Genomic DNA, 20,662 nt, shown 5'->3' with positions numbered 1-20,662 from the left:
GCTGGGCTTGATGGCATGTGCCTGTAGTCCCAGTTACTCGGGAGGCTGAGGCACAAGAATCGCTTGAAACCCGGAGGCGGAGGTTTCAGTGATCCAAGAGATCGCACCACTGCACTTCAGCTTGGGCTACAGAGTGAGACTCTGTATCAAAAAAAAAAAAAAAAAAAAGAGAGAGAAAGAGAATTCAGTACAGGGTTTGGATTTTAGGGATGATGGAGCTGCTCAGAGGTCAACAACAGGTGGGGACAGTGGGTATAGGAGCAGTGGGTGGGGGGCAGGACAGGGAGGCACTATAGAGATTAGCAACAGCCAGAAGCCACCACCACCCACCCATCCCCATCCAAGGCTGGAAGGACACAGGAGGAGATGGCATGGCCAGTGACTAAGATCCTAATGTGTCTAGCAGGAGCTGGAACCCTGGCAGCTGGAATCACAGAGGAGATTCAGTGCCTGACAGGGCGAAACCACTTGGAGATGAAAAAGTAGAAGAGATACCTGGCTTCTCCCCTCTTCCGGCCCTCCAGTCTCTCTCCAGTGCCTCCATTGGCCACCTCCACCTGGCAGCCTGAGGGCTCGGAAACCTGGGAACAGGCAAGGTAGCCTGGGAAATGTAGTTCCCCACAGAGCAGAGGCAAGCAGGTGAAAGGCGGAGAACAGGTTCGAGAGCCCACAGTAGAATCACAGTATGTGCCTGTGATTTCATAGACCTCTGGTATCAACTGTAGATTTGTGTGCTAGTGTTAAACTGAATGAACGGTGCCAAAATAATATTAACAGAAAAAGAAAGAAAAAGAAAAACAATCCAGAGGCAGTCACTTAGGTTTGTTTTGTGTTTCCTGAGTAAGTGCTTGGGGTTGCAGTTTCAAATTGTCTTTTAGAGTGTGTGAGCTTAATTAAATTTAACGCATTGGAACAGCTTAACTTAAAATAGCAATTCATGTTTTCTGCTAACAGAGATGTTGGTAGTTTACATGATGAAAAGAAATCTCTCAGGATTTCAGGGACGTAGTTTTCACCGAGAGGCCCATGACTGACCTGACGGTTGAGCCATTTATTGTCTATTGTCCCTCCGGATCCACTCTCCCCTCCTCTGCCTTGCTCTGCACTCCGGAAGCCTGACCTGCATGTGCCTGTGAACCTGGCTTTCAGTTTGGTTCAGCCATGCAGAGCAGCAGCAGAAGGTCGGCAGCAGAGAAGAGTGAGGTCCAGCTACTTCTTTGTCTGGCGCCCACCCTGTGAGGTTGCCCCTGGCAGCTTCTGTCTCTCAACCAAATTCTCTAAATCAATGTGCATCAGTGGAGGGTGACTTTGCCCCCAGAGGTCATTGGGCAATGCTTGGAGACATTTTAGCTTGTCACACTGTGGGTGTATTCTGGCATCTGGTGGGTGGAGCCCAGGGTTGTCCTGGGATTGTCCTCCTACGATGCAGAGAACAGCCCTACACAACCAAGACATAGTCAGCCCAAGTGTCAACAGTGGCGGGGCTGAGAAAGCCTGCACTAGCCCAGGGCTCCTCAAGCTATTCATTGTGAAGGAGCAGCTTCAATTTTCCCCACTCTGTTGCAGGCCAGTGCTTTTGTAAGACTAGAACTAAGTTATCAGAAATAATCATCACGCACTTGAATGTGACAACCAATGCCAAATTGCTATAAAGCCTTAATGCTTACTCTTGACTTCTGTAGTGTCTGATCATGGAGCAGGAACAAACTGTCCATGGGCCGGCATCCGTCTGTGAGCCACACTACGAGTAGCACTGGCCTACGTGCTTCTGTCTCCTGGGGGTGTGGCAGAGGCAACAGCTCGGCTCTTGGCTGCTATTAGCTCTGGGTTCTTGCACATTCCCTTGTGATCCCCCATAACCTCTTGCCTCTTTACAATTAGTCCCTTGATAAATAAGTTCTTTAATTATCCTTCTAGGAAGTGCCATCTGCCCGCTCAGGCCCTGGCTGAGTCTGCAGTGTTTTCCTACCTGGGCAAGTTTTTAAGAATGTGGGCAGTGTTAGAGGCTGTGTGGGTAGAAGGACAACAATGTGACAGCAGCCTGGCTTTGGAGCCCAGCTAAAGAGCTTGCACTGTCTCTTGTAGACCGTAGTCAGCACTGGAAGCATCTCAGCAGGCAGGGGACACAGCTAGAGCTGTGTTTTAGGTGGAGCACTCGAGATGGTGTGGTGCTGAGAATGCACTTTCAGGGAGCACAATCTGTGGCAGAGAGCCTGACTGGAGGTTGCTGAGTCCATCCCAACCAGAAATGGAGAGCCCTAAGCTAACACTGCATGTGGAGTTGGAAGGCAGAGGGTGTTCAAAAGGTAGAATCTACCAGCCAGAGTGATGGGTTGTGAGCAGGAGTGAAGGGGGAAATCCAGGCTCCCCAGATACAGCTTGGAGGATCAGTGAATGGTTTCATAGGGTTGGATGATGAGATGGACAGGGGTACACAGGTCAGAGATGAATTCTCTGTCTTTCACTGGAGTGCCCATTTCCTGTGACTTTCTCATGCAGTTTGTCTGTTGGCTGCCTGGAGGCAGCAGTGGTCTTGCTTTTAAGAGGTGTGGGCTCTGGGTCCCAGTGGACCTGATCTGGTCTCAGCCCCATCATTCCTCCAAGGGAAAGTTCAAACTGTTTAGCTTCCTCCTTCTCTAAATGGGAATAACTTCCTCAGAGGGTTGTCAGGATCTTAAATGAGATAAGGCGTGTAAACATGCCAGCACAATAGGCGAATACTGGTTATTATTGTTATTAGAAAAGGCAAACTTGACCTTGCCCACTAGGGCTGTTTTGAGTTAGCTGGCTCTGGCTCTCCTTAAGTCACCCCAGCTCCTCCTACTGCCACACACACACACACACACACACATGCACACACACAGCAGAGGAATCAGGAGCCGCCTTCTGCCTTTCTGCTCTTCATCCTGGCAGGCTTTTCCTGCTGGCCTTGTTTCTGATGGGCCAGTTACAGTGCAAAACTGTTCCAGACCTGACCCTTCATCCAGGTGCCAGTGGCCCGCCAAGAATCAGCCTTGCCTTGTTACACCTCCATCAGCAGCACAGCCCAATTGCAGCTTCATCACATTAGGAGGTGGCTTCACCACATTATGATTTTCTCTGAGTTTGGGAGCAAAGGGGAGTTGGGGAGGCCAGGCAGGTTTCCACACAAAGTTGCCCAGGAAGGGCAGGTAGATGGGGCAGTGTCTGAGAGGCAGCATGGCCCCGTGGTCAGGTGTGGAGGCCCTGGAGCCAAACTGCCTGATTTGAATCCCACTCTGCCAACTTACTAGCTGGGCCTCCTTGGGCAGGTAGCTTAACCTTTCTGTGCTTCAGTTTCTTATCCGTTAAGTGAAAATGAGAATAACAATAACTGCCTCCCAACAATGTTAGGGAGTATTAAATGAGTCTTAATCTCCTTAAATATCTCACAATGGTGCCTGGCACAGAGTAAGCCCTCATGTTAGCTGTTCTTATTTTGTTGCTATTATTATTAGTAGTAGTAATAGTAGTAATAGTGTGGTCTACTTCCCAGGAGAAGGTGGCTAAATATTGAGAAGATTTCTGGGCTTGTAGTACATCTTTGGTGTCCTGGGGTGGCTGTGTTCAATGCAATCATGAATGTGGAAATCTATGTTACACAACAGGTATTCAGTAAACAAGGGTGTCCATCCACCTCTCAAGTGGACATGCTCTTATATCACTGCGACCCAGCAAAATGGTGGAATGCGGTGGTTCAGAGCAGACTGAAGGTGGCCTCCCTGGGATTTAATCCCAGCTCCGCCATGTTATCTTTGCTTAACACTTCTGCACCTCTGTTTCCCCATCTGAAATATCTGGATTCTGATGGCAGCTGTGTTGGGGAGTTGCTGTAGGCCTAAGTGAGTTGGCATAGGGCACTTAAAACAGAGCATGGCACACAGTTACCAGCTGGTGTTTGTTCTTGCTGCTGTCACTGTTCTGGGTGTGCTTAGCTCCTGCCTTCTCAACTTACATCATTAGCCCTGAGGGGAAAGGAACGAGGCCCTGGAGGACTCGAGTGTCCCCTGCAGCGTTGGCCATACAGGGCTCCTTAGGCCCTGCCCAGCAGATGGCCCAGCAGGCAGGGCATCCTATCAGTAGAGGAGCGTGAGCCACAGCAGGCTCTAAGCTGCTCCAGGGATGAAGGTGGTTGACCAACCACAGGCCAGGGTGAACTTTTCACCGAAATGAGGAAAAATGCTTCCATGTCTGTCACACAATGAGGAACAAGCCCAGACCATGGACCCAGAAGCTAGTGTTAAAAGTCTCAACTGTTGCACACTAGCAGTCCAAGCTTGTGACCTCAGGCAAATCACTTACCCTCTCTGAGTCTCAGCCATTTCTTCTCTGTGAAATGGGAGTACTGATCACTGCCTTTACAGGACTGTCATGATGCCCACGTGAAACTGGCTCTGAAGTCTTCAGATAGACCTGTGGGGCTGGCTGCAGGGTCCTTGCTGGATCCACCCCTCCTAACCCCTCTGGCCTCTTCTGCCCCAAACACTTTGCTAGGGGTGGGGCTGTGCATTAGTCCATTTTCACGCCGCTGATAAAGACATACACAAGACTGGATAATTTAAATAAAAAAAAGAAAAAGGTTAAATGGACTCACAGTTCCACATGGCTGGGGAGGCCTCACAATCATGGCAAAATGTGAAAGGCATGTCTTACCTGGAGGCAGACAAGAGAAGAGAGCTTGTGCAGGGAAACTCCCCTTTATAAAACCATCAGATCTCATGAGATTTATTCAATATCATGAGAATAGCATGGGAAAGACCCATCCTCATGATTTAATTACCTCCCACCAGGTCCCTCCAACACACGTGAATTGTAGGAGCTACAATTCAAGATGAGATTTGGGTGGGGACACAGCCAGACCATATCAGTTGGGCCTTGGGGGCTCAATTTCCTCCAGTGTAGCTTCCCTAGCAAAAGAGCAGGTGGGCAGGTGAGGAGGGAGGCAGCAGCCACTGGGGTTACCCACTGACGGGATGTCAATATCTGCCTGTCAGTTCCAGTCCTCTGTGTGAGGATCCCAGGTGGAAGTTTTCAGACTTCAGTATTTCATATTTGATATCTTAATTAAGTTGCCCAGCTCTAGGTTTGAGGGGTTGATGGGAGCTGATAGAGCCCTTTCATTCTCAAGTAGTAGGGAATAGGAGAATGGGAGTGGAGGAAATACCAAGAAAGCTACACAGTGGTACCTTCAAGCCTGGGTATTTCTTCAGGAGTGTTTATGGAAGTGACACAGGCATCATCTCTGGAATCGGCAGAAGGCATGATACCTCAAAAAGGGTCTTAGAGTTCAGGGTGTGCATCCAGGCTTAACAAGGTCACAAGGTTCTAGAGTTCAGAGTGAGCAGGTCCAGGCAGGAGAGGATCAGCCACAATGTGGGGAGAGTGCTTCCCCATCAGACCCTCCCCTAAGGTGGAAGGAGCAGTTAAAGTCTTCTACTAAAGAAACTCTTCCCCTAGGTTTCCTGGCTGAGCCTGGGCTACTACAACTAGGACCAAGGTATCGTCCCTTTCTTCTGGGATGCAGAAGTGCCCCCCAGTCCTTAACACTGCACTGTCCCTCCACCCCTAAGCGGCAGGCCCCCTTCTCCTGCCTCCACTCCTCTTCTGCTTAGACCCCCTCTCCCTCAGTCTGCAGCAGCAAATGCTCTCCCTCCTGAGTCATGAGAAAGCCCTTTGGAGGTGAGGGTGGTGCTGGCCTCTCCAGGCAGGATCTTGTCTCTGACACAGCACAGCACCTGGTCCAGAAAGAAGGCTCAGAAAGTGTTGATGGGGATCCCTGCGAATCTCAGAGGTCACAGGAGGGCTGGAGCGAGCCTTGGAGTGGGCTGGCACAGGGTCAGGGCTGACCTCTCACCCCGCCCTTCCCAGAGATGGAGGGAATACTTGTAGCAGGTATGAGGGAGGAGGGTAGCGGGTGTCCCTTTGTATAATTTCTGCTTCTTCACACTTTAACCTCTCTGCCTCTCTGTCTCTCCCTCTGCCTGTCCCTGTGTGTCCTCTCAACTCTGCTTGAGTCTCTCCCCCTCCTCCTCTTTCCCTCCACCTCTAAATGCCTCCCCTTTTCTCTGCTTTCAACTACCCCCCTTCTCATTCCCTTCATCTTCATACTCATTGTCTTTTTGTGTTTTTGTTTCCATATATCTGGATGTTCTCTCACCCGGTCTCTGACATATTCTCCATCTATACCTCTCCCTGACGCTCCATCCCTGAATCTGCCTCTCTCACACCTTCCTTTCCACCCCAACCTGTCCCTTGGTTCCCTTGTCTGGGTCTCCCTCCTCACATCTCTTTCTTCTCATTTCCTATACCCTATTCCTGTCACCTGCCTGCCCCCGCCCCTCTCTCCTCCCCTCTCCTCTGTCTCTTCATCTCTCTTCTTCTGTGTCTCTTCACCCCTGTCCCTTACTTTCCCTCTGCCCTATTCTCTGTATCCCTGTGTGTGTCTTGGCCTCCCTCCCCCTCCCCCTTCACTCTGTTTCTCCCTCTGTCCCCTCCCCCTCACCCTGTCCTTCCACCCCACCACCCCTCACTCTTTGTGTCCACCTCCCTCCCCAGGATGATCCCAGCCTCCAACAAGGCCTTTGTGGTCAACAACCTGGTGTCTGGGACCGGCTACGACTTGTGTGTGCTGGCCATGTGGGATGACACAGCCACAACACTCACGGCCACCAACATCGTGGGCTGCGCCCAGTTCTTCACCAAGGCTGACTACCCACAGTGCCAGTCCATGCACAGCCAGATACTGGGCGGCACCATGATCCTGGTCATCGGGGGCATCATCGTGGCTACGCTGCTGGTCTTCATCGTCATCCTCATGGTGCGCTACAAGGTCTGCAACCACGAGGCTCCCAGTAAGATGGCAGCGGCCGTCAGCAATGTGTACTCGCAGACCAACGGTGCCCAGCCACCGCCTCCAAGCAGCGCGCCTGCCGGAGCCCCGCCTCAGGGCCCGCCCAAGGTGGTGGTGCGCAACGAGCTCCTGGACTTCACCGCCAGCCTGGCCCGCGCTAGTGACTCCTCTTCCTCCAGCTCCCTGGGCAGTGGGGAGGCCGCGGGGCTGGGACGGGCCCCCTGGAGGCTCCCACCCTCCGCCCCGCGCCCCAAGCCCAGCCTTGACCGCCTGATGGGGGCCTTCGCCTCCCTGGACCTCAAGAGTCAGAGAAAGGAGGAGCTGCTGGACTCCAGGACTCCAGCCGGGAGAGGGGCTGGGACGTCAGCCAGGGGCCACCACTCGGACCGAGAGCCACTGCTGGGGCCGCCCGCGGCCCGGGCCAGGAGCCTGCTCCCCTTGCCCTTGGAGGGCAAGGCCAAACGCAGTCACTCCTTCGACATGGGGGACTTTGCGGCTGCGGCGGCGGGAGGGGTAGTGCCCGGCGGCTACAGTCCCCCTCGGAGGGTCTCGAACATCTGGACGAAGCGCAGCCTCTCTGTCAACGGCATGCTCTTGCCCTTCGAGGAGAGTGACCTGGTGGGGGCCCGAGGGACTTTTGGCAGCTCCGAGTGGGTGATGGAGAGCACGGTCTAGGTGGGGGTGGGCATGCTCCCTTTCCTGCGCGCAGGGTGGGAGAAGAAGGGGAAAGAATCTCACTGGCAAGTGTTTGTGGAGTTTCCATGGTGATGTTTACATCCAGGGACAGTTTCGTCTCCCTGTCAATGGCCTCGTGTCCCCCCCCCCAACCCCCAACACCCATATCACCTCCCCACCACTCGGCCGGGGTGTGCTCAGGGAATGCGGACTCGCTCAAATACCGGACTGAGCCCTGAGTGTTTGGAAAGGCGAGACTCCGCCTTTCTAATCACAAATGTAGCCTACAAGCAAGCGGCTTTGGATTGCTTATGGGTCTAGTGTTGTTTTTATTTCTTAATTTATTTTTTTCCATTTCCCAGACTCCTCCTCTTCATTCACACGGACAATCAAGAGTTAATCGTACATATGAATGCGTGTTCCCAGCAGCCCTGGTACTGGGTAATTGTTGCCAATTGACAAGAGGAGGGAATTATTCTGTTTCCACACTTGTTTGGGGGAAGACTGTGGGGTTCCCTGCCCAGAGCTTTCATTACTCCCAACCACCCCCACACCCGACACTGGAAGGGGTGAGTGACTGACCCCTAATACCTGACCTAGTTTCCTTTGCTTCTCAAACATGACATGCCACACCCATCACAGAAGTTTGAACCAGAAGAGTAACTTCCTGGGTTCTTATGTGTGGGGAGGGAGGAGGGCTTCATGTTGTAGGGAACAAGGGATCTTAACTTCCGGAGTTGCTTTGGGCTTGTTGCCACTCTTTCTGGGAAGCTGGCATGGAAAGTCCCCCTTGAGCACGTGGCAGGCCAGGAGGGCTTCTCTTAAGGAAAGCAGTGTGGGTGGCAGAAAGAGCGGTGGACTTGGAGTCCAAAGCTCATGTGTCCATAGTCACATGAAGAGCCTGCTGAGTAACTGGGGCAAGACCCTTTTATCTGTTGGTACCTGAATTTTCCACTTTGCAAAAATACTGGGATTGTATTAGGTCTCCAGTCCCTTTCCAGTTCTATGGGCCTATTAATTCTTCACAACTCTAGATGTTAGGCCATTTCGCTTAGTGATACCAGAAGCACAAGCTGGTTACAGCAGTCCCCGTCCTTTTTACTGGGCACAGAGAATTCTAGAAGCCTTGGAGGGAGGAAGTTGAATCTTTTTAGAATAATAGGCTTTTGAAGCTTGGGGAGGTCTTTGCAATCATCCCATCTTTAACCCTCCCTCTCCCTTCCACAGAGCATAAGGGAATTGCCCAAGGTCACACAGTGAGTTCATGACCAGGTCAGGGCAGGAGCCAAGGCCACCTGCCTCCTGGCAGTGGTGTTTGGGATCCATGACCCTGTTTTCACCCTGCCTAGGGCATTTCTGTGTCCAAAGGCTGCCCCATGTTTGTTCTTTAAGAAAGTGGCTCAAGGTGGGATGAGGGGATGCCTGCTCTTGGTTTCTTGAGGAGGGTCCATCCTTGGAAATTACAGGGTGGAATGGGAGGGGTGCATAGGCTCCTTTCCATCTAGGGATAACCCCTCCCTGCCAGACAGTGGCAAGAGAAGGGGAAGAGGAGATGTGCCCCCAGAGAACCTGCTGTAGACAGATTGGAATGACCTTCCCCTGCATCCCTGTCCGGTGTCTACTCATCAGCAACTCACTACCTCTCCCTCAGTCTCTCCAACTCATTCTTTCCTCTCCCAACTCCATCCATAGACCTCTATTTTCTCTCTTTTGTTCTTCCTTCTTCCACTTGCCATCCACACAGCCCACAGCGCATACAGGCAAGACCATTCTGGGCCAAAAAGTTCCAATGGCCTCAGACCTGGAGCTGAGCTGCTGGCCCCCAACCCCACTCTGGAACACACAAGGAGGGGTTGCAACTGTCTATGCAGAATTACCTTTGGCTCTAGTTCCAGAGTCTCCAAATCCCAGGCCTTCCTCCTTCCTCACTTCTCCCTCCCCTCTCTTCTCTTCATTCTTCTTCTTCTTCTTCTTCTTCTTCTTCTTCTTCTTCTTCTTCTTCTTCTTCTTCNTTCTTCTTCTTTCTTCTTCTTTCTTCTTCTTTCTTCTTCTTTCTTCTTCTTCTTCTTTCTTCTTCTTCTTCTTTCTTCTTCTTCTTCTTTTTTTTTTTTTCTGTTACTCTCTGCCTTTCCCAGTCCCTTTCTGGTCCTGACAAGGTCATTAACAGACCAGGCCAGTTCCTCCTGAGACCTCAAGTTATAACAATTTTCCAGGCCAGTCCCAGGGCTGGAGCACATCCCTTCTATGGTCACAGAAGCACCCACAGAATTGAGTAACTTGAAAGGAAGTCTCTTCCACCCTTTCTCTTTTCCCTTCCTGTTTTTTCCTCTTCTCTTTTATCCCTCCTCATCTTTCTCATTCATCCTTTCAAACTATAGCCATTGTGGAAGTGGTCTCAAATACCAGCTTTCTTTTTTGCCTTTGGATTCAGACACACAGAGGGAAGGTGGTGAACAGTGGAAGGAACCAACTCACTGTCTATTCTCATCAGCGGCTCCGAGTTCTGTCGTGACATGATATGTACTTGCTCTTGTGTTTGTCATGTTTCTGACTTGGAGTTTTGGAAAGCAGCATCCCTGTGGTCAGAATATAAATGCCAATCTTCTCCTTTGCTAAAAAAAATGTACAGTAAAATGTACAGTTTTAAAAACAACCACTAACCACACTCCTTGGGCGGGAGAAAAAAAACATTCTTATGTCTGTGAATGTCTGCTGTTCATTTCTCTGGAAACTCTGGGGTTTTCTAAAGATGGCTTTGAAGTGGCATTTTCTCTTGCACCTGTGTTTGTTACTGCCTGGTGGGAGCCTGCTTCTTGCCAAGTTCGTGTATACGGTGGGGGAATCTTCTGAAATAATAGAGAATGGGATCATCCTCCCAGGGTAAAGAAAGGTAGAGAAATCTGAAGTGAAGCTTCAGGCTAAGAAAAGAACAGTCCATCCCCAGCTGTCCCGACTGTCCTACCTGACATCTCCATTCTCTGATATGCCAGCCCTACCTACTTTTTCCTGGACTGTGGTCACCACAGCGCCTGACAACTAGGGGCATGTGGGTATCTTCTACCCATTTTGGTTGAGCCCTGGATAGTATTTTTTTCAAAAGGGTCTTTTACTGGGAAACCGTGGGAGAACAAACCAAAACCCAAACCCAAACCCAAGATATAGAAGCAAACGTGCTTCTGGAACACAGCTTCCCAACCTTGTCTTTTCTAGTATCTAGATCAGTAATGTCCAATAGAATAAAATGTGAGCCACACTGTAATTTTAAATTTTCTAGTAGCCATGTTGAATCAAACCTAAAGAAACAGGTGGAATTAATTTTAATCTTATATTTTAACTCAATATATCCAAAATATTATTGTAACATGTAATCACTCAAATTATTAGTAAGTTATTTTATAGTATTTTTTGGTACAAAGTTTTAGAAATCTGGTTTGTATTTTACATGTATGGCATATATCAATTCAGATGAGCCCTCTTTAAAGTATTTTACATGTATGGCACATATGAATTCAGACTAGCCCTCTTTAAAGTACCTGAGAGCCATATGTGGCTATTACTGGCCACTGTACTGGACAGTGTGACTCTAGACATACAATTGACTTGAAAGCACAGCTTAGAAGAGGAAGGAAACTATCACTTGTTGAGTACCTACAGCTTCCAGATACTGTGCTTGTTGCTTCACATATGTTTCTCACTGAATCATCACTAAAGCCTTTTTAGGTAGATAGTATTATGCCCATATTATAAATGAAGGGACGGAAGCTCAGAGGGGTTAAGTAACTTGCCCAGGGTCACACAGTTAAGTCTGGCTGCAAAGCCTTAGTTCTTCCCATGACATTACACTGCCTCCCCTATCCTTTCTTCTTCCCATCAACCTGTTAATAGATTGTATTTTATATTGACTGAATGATTCACGTTTGTAGCCTAATCGGGAAACCCTTGATTAGCCTAAGATCTGCTAGAATCCTCAGAATGTTAACTCCAGGCAAGAGCACCTTGGTGAATCGGTTCCTTCTGACCATACACCGGCCTTTCTGGCCCTCCTTGCCTTAAAACACGTTCCCTCCCCCAGCCAGGAAAATTCCTCAGGATTCAGACTGCACTCCCCACCCCACCCTGTGGCCACCCCTTCTCCCCTCTTGGTGACCTCTAGGAGGTCACTTGTTGAATGAACCTTCCATCTCCAGTCTTGTCTGGGCTCCTCTGCCCCAGGAGCCTATAACTTCTTCCCCCTAAGATAAAAAACCTGACATCAGCTTGCTCCAGAGGCAAAACCCATCTTCTTGCCTCTTTCTATTTTAATACTCTGTCCCTATCAGGGATGATACCTACCCAGATCCTCTTTCCTGATATACAGAAGCCTCCAGCTCTTCAATCTTTTGCAGAAGTGAGATAGCTGATACAGTATTTGCCTAGTTGATTATTAGGCTTTCTGGAAAAACAGTTCGAGCCCTTTCCCCACGTTCTTGATAATGACATATCCCTCAGGTTTCCCTCAAGAGAATTTTTTATTTTTTCATCGTTACAGTGTTGAAATTCCCAAAGACCTTAGGAACACTTTTTTGTTAAGGGATATAATTGTCAGCCAGGTTAGGCAACAGTCACTGTCTCAGGTTTCCCCCTTCTCAAAGGCAAAGTAACTTTTCTTTAAAAGTCTGTGAGTCTTGATTTTTCGTAAGTACAGCCTGAGTACTTCTGTGTCTTCTGTTCTCAATGTGCCTGCAGTGAAGGTCTCAGGGCTTCAGCAAGCTGGGTGGGGCTTCCTCTGTTCTTGCAACCATTGGGATTTCTGCAAACTGGTGCCAGAAAAATGGACATACTTATTCAAAAGAAGAGACTATTGGCAGGCAGCACTCAAAATCTGAATGCACAGTTTTAAAGATTCCACCTAGAGTATCAAAACCAGCCTTTCCATGTGACGCAGTTGGCAGCAAGAAACATTTGTTGTGACAAGAAGGCTTCTCACAGGTAAATACCTGAGGTTTCCACCTTTGCATAATAGAATCAGGCCCATCCTGATTGGGTTACTCCCCCAATATCTAAAAGGAACACTGTCACTTTCACAGTTTAAAAATATCTATTTGTGCTTTCAGCCCTTAAACCAAAGGTTGTAGCTTCCATCATCTCAGTTAAGGTTCTGTACCTCACAGTCAGTCAGTGTTTACAAGGCTCATGGTTTCCCTTCCCCAAAGCTTCTATTGGAGGGAAACAGGCATGTTTTCCCCAGACCAAAGAGAGGAGCTAGCTTTTACCTTTAAGGCTATCCTGCGACCCCTATCATAGCCATTTAGGAACTTCTGACAGGTTCAATGATCTTTCCCCATGTTCTCATTTTGTATAACGTGTGGCATCTTTCTTTTGCTCACCTATTCTGAGGAAGTAGGCCCAGATTACAGGCTCTTCCTTGGTTATTTTCCTGCTATTGTTGGGATAATTGATCTTCTGGTCCCTTTAGCCAACAGCTGAATGTGCTCCTGGCGATTGGAGCCAGAATTCTCCTCTACCATCTCATGCTGGAATCTGTCTGGGATTGGAGCAAGGAAGATCTCATGATCTAGTCCTTTCCAAGACGTCAACAGTCACACGCTCGGTTTCCTACTGCTGAGACAGTGGAACTGGAATTTCACCCATCTCCATGGGATCCCCAAACCCATCTGGCCCACAGTCAGTCAGCCCACTGACCAACCTCCCACAGCCCCAGCCCATCCGTCCAGGCTATCCATCTGGTTAGTTGGTGATGAGCACACCCCCTCTTCTCCTGCACCTCCTCTGTAACATGTGTTCAGCGGTGCTCCCTAGCACACCCCACAGCAGCACTAACATTCATATACTTTGCAAGGATGAGTTTTCTTTCCCTTGAATCTCCTAGGCTACATCCAAGATATCCTGTTTTCCAAACCATGGAGACCTCTGTTAGCTGACCTATCTGACATTGTTTCCACTTTGCTGTGAAGTAAAACCTCAGGGCCCTACATCTGTGCCCTCTGTCGGATGGCAAAATCCGTTTGTGCTCATTCAGCATGCTCTTGCTGACCTGTTGTGTGCCTAGCACTGTGCATGGTATCAAGAGAGATAAAAGTCAAAGTAAAAGACACTATGCATGCCTTTGAGGGCCTTACACATTACCCTGAAGGACAGGGACATAAACTGATGCTTTAGATCTCTGGTTATCAAAGATTGGTCTGTTTTCACTAATTTCAAGATAACTTATAAATCTGGCAAAACTACTATCCAAGAAAAGATGAACAGATAGATTGGCCAAAGGCCATGCAACATAAGATGGCCCCTGTGCTTGGAAGAATGCACCAGATTTTAAGTTCCAAAATCTTGAGTCACTTTACAGAAGAGGAAATTAAGACCTGGTATGGAAAAGTGACTGGCTTTGGATCTAACAGGGGCACATTAAGGACTCGGGACCTGTGCCTGGACAAGCAGGGGTTGAAGGAAGCATCTCTGGCTGTCCTAGGAGCTTGAGAGGGGGCGTGGTGGAGGGAACAAAGCAGGCCTGGAAGAAGGGTAGTTGCAGAGAACTAGAGGGTCCTGAGTAACCCAAGGCAGGTGCAGTTGCTCTTGAGGGAAAGGGGCTGTTTAGTTTGGGGCATCTGGGTTGAGAGCCTGTTTCTTGGCCACAGTTTCCTTTTTGGTAAGATATCAATGGTAAGTATCGACTTCAGTAAGTATGCTTCTGTAGTACTATGTAGTTATACAGATCACATATTGGATTGGAAAAGGCAGCATAATAGTCATTAGTATTAATGATATGCATCATTTAAATTAATATAAATTATAGCATATTCATGATAATATTACATATGTTAAGCTCATAGACTCTCAAAGCTGGCAAAAGCTATCAGAGGTCGTCTACTCCAGCCTCCCTCAATGGGTATTAGGATCCCCTGTTCAATATCTATTCAAGCTCTTATTAATCTTATTACAAGCAAAATTATGCATGATGAATTTCAGGATTTACCCAAGGTAGGGAGTAGCTCTCTATACTCTAATGGGACCATGGCTCCATATTCCTGGTGGGCCCTTGTGAATCCATCATTCTTGACTTCATGGGAAATCCAGAGCCCAGACATCAAGCAACTCCCAAAGACTGCTATGGTCAAAATAGTGTTAAAAAAACAGGTACAGAGCCGGGGTCCCAGCTGGGAAAATCTCAAGAGGTTCGATATTCCCTTGCCAAATCAGTACTGGTCTCCATGATTTAGAGCAAAGAAAGGAGGCAGGGAAGGGGCAGAGAGTACATGGTAACCTCTGTAGCCCCTGATCCCCTGAATGTTCTGACGTACACAACAGTCCCCATAATAGGTGGAAGCACCTGGAAAATTCTAGACTTCACTTCTGGGCTGAGGATAGCCATCCTGCCCCTCACTGATTGGTTCCCTAATCCTTCTCACCCTTCATCTTTGTTCCAGGATTGGCCCAACAGCCAAAATCTAACATTCAGTACTCTGGAATGACACAAATGCTGCCACCAAAAACCTCCCACTGTTCCCTTCTAGGATGGGAAGACTGCCAGGTGCCAGGAAAATCACTCAGTGAGAGCCTGACTCTGATCAGAGGGCTGAGAGTGGGCCAGAGGCTCTCCACTTGAGAAGGGAGGTGAGCTCTTCCCAAGGGGTGGGGGGATGGTAGCCCATTGACCAGCCCTTTCTGCCTCCCTTTAATACCTGGGCCCCCTCTAGTCCAAAGGCCATCCATTTGCTTGAGGTAGGGAGATTAAAATTCGTTCCCAATTTGGTCTTCTGAATCAACGCACTGATCCTAATGTGAGTGAAAAAAAAAAAAAAAAAGTTAGAGAAATGGTTTCATCCTAAGGTCAGAGAGGGTTGGTTGAAGTGTGCATGGCTGGACATGTTCCTTGGGTAGGGCTGATGCTTCACAGTTTGTTTGGGGAGAGCTGGGGTGTGCCAGGACATATAATTGCAGATGGGGTGACTCACATACATGAAGAGGTTGGCTTCTGTGTTTAAGGTAAAGAGAGAAGACTGTGGGTCACTCCAGAGGTCTGGAAGCAGGCAGGGAGGACCTCAACAGTGAAAAAGTGCAGAAGCCCAATCCTTCATTGGTCTCCATGCTTTTAAGAGTCCTGGTGAGGCTCCTTCTTCTAAGGAATCATGCAAACTGCTCTGGGCTAGCTCAGCTTTGATTTGCGAGGGAAGCAGAGGCATGGAATTGTCTTGGGGCTTTTTTCTTGAGGCTCAAGGTCTTCCATCCTTTCTTAGGTTACAGAAAATGAGAGTTTTTGCCAGACATGAGAAAACTAGAGAAAGGGTGCCACCTGTGCTTTCTACCCCAAACCAAAGACGAAGGGGCTCAGATTAAGAGTGCCTGACTCCAGCGGTGAACAGCTGCCTGCATTCAGCTTTGTCTGCAGAATGGTAGAAAAGAAACAAAACTGGAGACATTTATATGTAGAGGTATACAAAGTCAGCAGCACAGTCAAAAAGATTCTACAGCATCTCAACATTCCAAACATTTCTTTAGCATGGATGATCGTTTCTTCCATTCTTTATCAAAAGTCTGATTTCTTCATGTTACAAATGTTTCCAAACTGAGTATCAAAGTCATTTATTTGGCTTAGTTTTTATAGAGCTTGTGGGACAGAAGTAGGTCTCAAACTTTAAATCTTCTGACCCCAGAACTGAAGTTCCCTTCACACCACATCCCCGCACTCAGGCATTACAGTGATGGCTGGCTGACACAGCAGGAAAGAGGGCAAAACATGAGGCTGAGAAGGCAGCCCAGAGCTAGGAAAGACAATGTCCATGCAAGTGGGAGGAGAGTCAGGCCTGGGAGAGGCAGACAAAGGGCACCAGACCATGGAGAGTTGAGAGGAGGCTGAAGAGAGGAGCTCTGCCAGAATTCTCCATGGACAGGAGGCTCTCTCAGCTCTCCAGTGCCAATCTAGCTGGGACAGGCATCAGAGATTATTGTCCATTGTGACCTGAGCAGGAAAGATGGAGTAAGAGGGATCTAGGAAAGGATAAGTAGGAAAGAGTGGGGCGTGGCAGAATCAGAAGAGTCTGGTTGCAGGGACACAGCTGTCCAGGTCCAGGCTATGGGCCCGCCTACCCACTGTCCACATCTAAAGGTGGGGGAAGGAGCAGCATGCTGGGTAGGGCTCTACCTGGAGTGACCCTCTACCTAGTGAAACCAGGAGGCAAGTAGGGACCAACTAGGAGTCATGGTCATTTTCAAGATTTGTATTTGTCCTGTCTGCTTTGAGGCTCCAGTTCCTTCCTGTATGAAGGCAAAGACTTCCATCCCTCATGTAAGAATAGAGGCACACTGGGAAATCTTGAGGCCTGGTGAAGGAAGAAAGGACTGGCTTCTCCATGAATACTGGAGGTCTCATGGCACAGTCCCACTCATTAGATCCACTTGTCTCTTCCAGGGAATGGCTTGGAGACTAAATGGGTGGAGAATGGCTGAGGGTAATGAGCCCCAGCCCTTCTAGATTGTTCCAGAGTGTTAATCGTATTGTTAACCAGTCATATCAAGTCTCCTTGGGAGGAAGGGTGTTGTACAGAAGGGTGGGACTCTTTCAGAAAACACCATGGTATCTAGATTGGCCTTGAACCAGCTAGAGAAGGGAGAAATAATGAGCACAGGACTCAGGATTCTTTCCCCTTTTGGTTGTGATGCAGCATGAACAGAAAAGCTCTCAGCGGAATAGAAAGGACTATTCAAACAGGGAAAAGGAAACTCATGTTATTTACCAAACACTGGGGTAAGCATCCCATGTTTCTCATGTGTGTTATTCCTCATGAGCCTCACCCATCCTTCTGACATAGGGGTTGGATCATTCATTTTACAGCTGAGAAAACTGAGACATGCAGAAATTAAGCAGCCTGCTGAAAGTCATACAACTAGTTAGGGGAAGAGCTGGATAACTGCTTAATAACTAGAGTTACTCCTAAGTTACCTAAGGAACAGCAAGGGGCATTAGAATTTCAGTGAATTTTCTGGAAGGAATCGTAACATGTGAGCAATGAGGTTAAAAAAGTGAGCCTAAGATTTAAAAGTAGAAGCCATGAAGATATGCACTGGGCAAATAATATTCTCTGTGCCTGTCCTAGTGCCTCATATGGTAAGAAATAAAAGGTTGCTCTTAAGGTCCTTAAAATTTGTCATCTCAAACTAAGCACTAAATAATTCCCAGATTACTGCTGCCTTTTCTAAAATGTAGCGGTTGGATGGAGAGAGGAGGAGTAAGGTGGCAGGCCCTAACTACAACTGCACAGAATAGGTGGCTCTCTCCCCAAGGAAGGCAAGGGCACCCCATGTCCATTCCTTCAAGAGCTGAGTATTTTTCCTGGTTTCAATATCCTCAAATGTAAAATGGTTCTGGTATCTACCTCAAAAGAGTATTGTGTTTGTAAATTAAATAGCCCTATACAGTTATACAAATAACAAATAACCTGTAGGATTTGAGAAGTCACCAACTCATGATGATTAATGTAATGGATCACCGATAAAACTGTTAAAATTACAAGACATTAATTAATGGCCATTACACGGATATTAGGTCTGGAGTCTCAGAGCTGGAAAATACCAGAAATCTCCAAATAAGCCTTCCTCAGCTCATCAATATCCCTGCCAGGTGGTGTTATTCTGATTACAAATTATTCCTTAGTTTTAATTCATAAATCCTCTAAGGAAGAGAAAACATGATATTCTCATGCCTTGTGCTTCAAGGAGCTCAGTACTTGATTGTGGCTCCAGGTTTGTACATATTCCACCGTTCCTGCTCCTTAAAAGACCCCACAGCCATAACAGAAAACTGCCAGTATCTGCTGTGGTCACTACTGAAGTAGAAACACAGCCAACCAGGGTCCTTGCTGGGAAATATTCGGGAAATCATAGGTGTACGTTGTTCTCTTGCCAAATCAAGTCGGGTCTCCATGACACAGAGTGGAAGGAAAAAGGGGAAAGGCCACAGGGACACTGGCCAACTATGAGGCCCCAGTAAATGAACGTTGCGTTCTGCTATGAATTTCACTACCAGTTGTGCAGTCCAGGACAGTTGGCTACCACCTGCCAGACGCACAGCATATGCCAATGATGGGGCACTCTCTTCACATTCTAAGCAGGATACCAGGACACCACCACCCTGCCACTAGTAATTTGTTCCCTAATAAGTCTCCATTTACCTTCATTCAAGGACTGGAAGACCAAAGTTATAAAAATAGTAACCAGTAAAATTCCAGGACCTCAATACTAATCACTATTTACTCCCATCCACATCCTCCCATTTGACCTGACATTCAGGTGGATGTATTTGTTCCTTTAGTTCTTGCCCTAATACAAGGTAAATGCTCAGAGTAAACTGCCAGGTATCCACTAAACCAACCGGTATCAGGTCCCTGCCTAAGACAATGAGGGCATCCTTCAAAGGGGGAGGTGGGAGGGCCAAGGACATCCCTTATAACAGCCCTCCCCATTGTCCATCTCCCTCTAGCACAAACACCAATTGAGCTGGTTTGGGGGAAAGAATAAAATATCAAAGTCTTCTGAATCAGCACACCATTCAGCCCAAACAAAAAAGAATGACATAGAGCCTTTATTAAACTGGTTCTGAGGTATGTGGGACTAGCCTGGCTGGTTGACCAGGCTTCTTGAGCCCCACAGGCCTCTTTCACAGAAAGGGAGTTTTGATCAACAAGACCATGTACAAAAGGGGGATAATATACCCATGTGGGGAGCCAAGTTTCCATGTTGATGGTAAATGGAAAAACTTTGAGTCAGAGCTGAGCTCTGGGACAAAAAGGGAAAAGAGGAGGGATGAAGGGAAGGGGCCCAGTTCTTCTTGACTGATTCTAAAGCTCATAGTGGGATTCCATCTCACAGCTAGCCCTATACTAAGGAACCACACGAATCTTAAACCCCCAGGGAACCTAGACCTGGGAAGGCTGAACTTGCTATTTGAGGGTCAAGTCTACTCCCTGGAGGTAGAGTACTGGATATTTTGATGGGGACAAGGAGGGTGCAAGTGTAGAGAACCAACGTCTCAAGTCCTACTGACTGATACTAGTCCAAATAGATCAAGCTCAGCAAAGGCTGGTAAGCCTGGGTAAGGTTCCACAGGGATGGATCTTCCTAAGGGCGGGGGGAGCGGGAGGCGCTTTCCAGGTCCTAGAAAATGGCGGTGCGTGCAGACTGCCTCCCTCCTCTTCATTGTAGCTTGATCCTGGGCAGTGACCGTTCCTATAAAAGAAAAAAAAAATCAGAAGAAACTTGATACATACGAAGACAAAACACAGCAGAGAAACAAGACAAAGTTAAAATCACAAAATGTAATTGGCAGCACATCTGTTTTCAAAAGATATTTACATAATTACTCCCATTCTCACAAGAATTCTGGATTAGGGCATTGATTGTGTCACTTTCCAGTTGAGCGGACATGCCCACAAAGGGTAAGGTGTCTTTCCCATGAGCACACGGCTTAGATGGAAAACTTGGGACTTGCCAAGGGGACCTTCTGACCCCAGATCTGGGTTCCACCCGCCCCAACCCTTCACCAGTCACCATAGGGAGGGAAGGGAGAAATGGGAGCGAGGCGGCAGCGAGCCCAGGAGGAAAATACCCACACAGAAAGAGTCAGGCCTGGGAGGGGCCAGTCTGGGGCACAAATGCTGGAGGTTTCATAGATGGGCTGGCGCTGGCGAAGGCAGGTCTGTCAGTGACGCACTTGTCCTGCGGGTCCTGGGCTCTTTCATGGCACGCAGGGCACTCTCCTTCCTGGGATGGGAGAATGGAATTCTTCTTCCATGAGAGAGAAAATACGGAGGTGAAGAAGAGCAGAATGGGCAAGTACCAGACTGCAGCTGCAGCCAAGCCAGGGAAGAGGCTCACGAGGGTCTTCGGCGGCTCCCGCAGGACATTCCCTCCCCAGCCGGTTGGGAAGCTCCACACCTAGGTGAGGACGGGCAGCAGCGGCCCGGGGAAGGCTTCCGTGGAAACTTCCAAAACCACCTTGCCAGGTAAGTGAAAGTGCGCTCTGTTCTCTATCCACATCCTGGGCCAAGGAGGTTCTTCTTCATTCTTTCAGCAGTTCTGATCTTCTTGGGGAGCACCCCTAAATCAGCCTGTCAAGGAGGAAGTCAGGCT

General features: G+C 48.4%; 2 protein-coding genes across 2 annotated transcripts in view; one reads left to right on the top strand and one right to left on the bottom strand.

Annotated features, from left to right (window-relative positions):
* The window catches only part of LRFN2 (leucine rich repeat and fibronectin type III domain containing 2), a 193,951-nt gene extending 186,096 nt beyond the window's left edge, over positions 1–7,855 (top strand). Inside the window, exon 3 of the mRNA XM_025383431.1 lies at positions 6,574–7,855. Within this exon, the coding sequence (XP_025239216.1) occupies positions 6,574–7,543 (970 nt within the window). The 3' untranslated portion in view covers positions 7,544–7,855. The remainder of the gene's footprint in view (positions 1–6,573) is intronic.
* An 11,242-nt stretch (positions 7,856–19,097) lies between these two features.
* Positions 19,098–20,662, bottom strand: part of TDRG1 (testis development related 1) — a 44,878-nt gene continuing 43,313 nt past the window's right edge. Inside the window, 3 exon segments of the mRNA XM_025383758.1 lie at positions 19,098–19,411; positions 19,413–19,544; positions 19,594–19,759. Of these exon segments, the coding sequence (XP_025239543.1) occupies positions 19,372–19,411; positions 19,413–19,544; positions 19,594–19,759 (338 nt within the window). The 3' untranslated portion in view covers positions 19,098–19,371.

Source organism: Theropithecus gelada, chromosome 4 (assembly GCF_003255815.1).
Source record: "Theropithecus gelada isolate Dixy chromosome 4, Tgel_1.0, whole genome shotgun sequence".
Classification (NCBI taxonomy): Eukaryota; Metazoa; Chordata; class Mammalia; order Primates; family Cercopithecidae; genus Theropithecus; species Theropithecus gelada.
The sequence above is the reverse complement of the archived record's forward strand: the minus strand, read 5'-3'. Positions and strand labels throughout refer to the sequence as shown.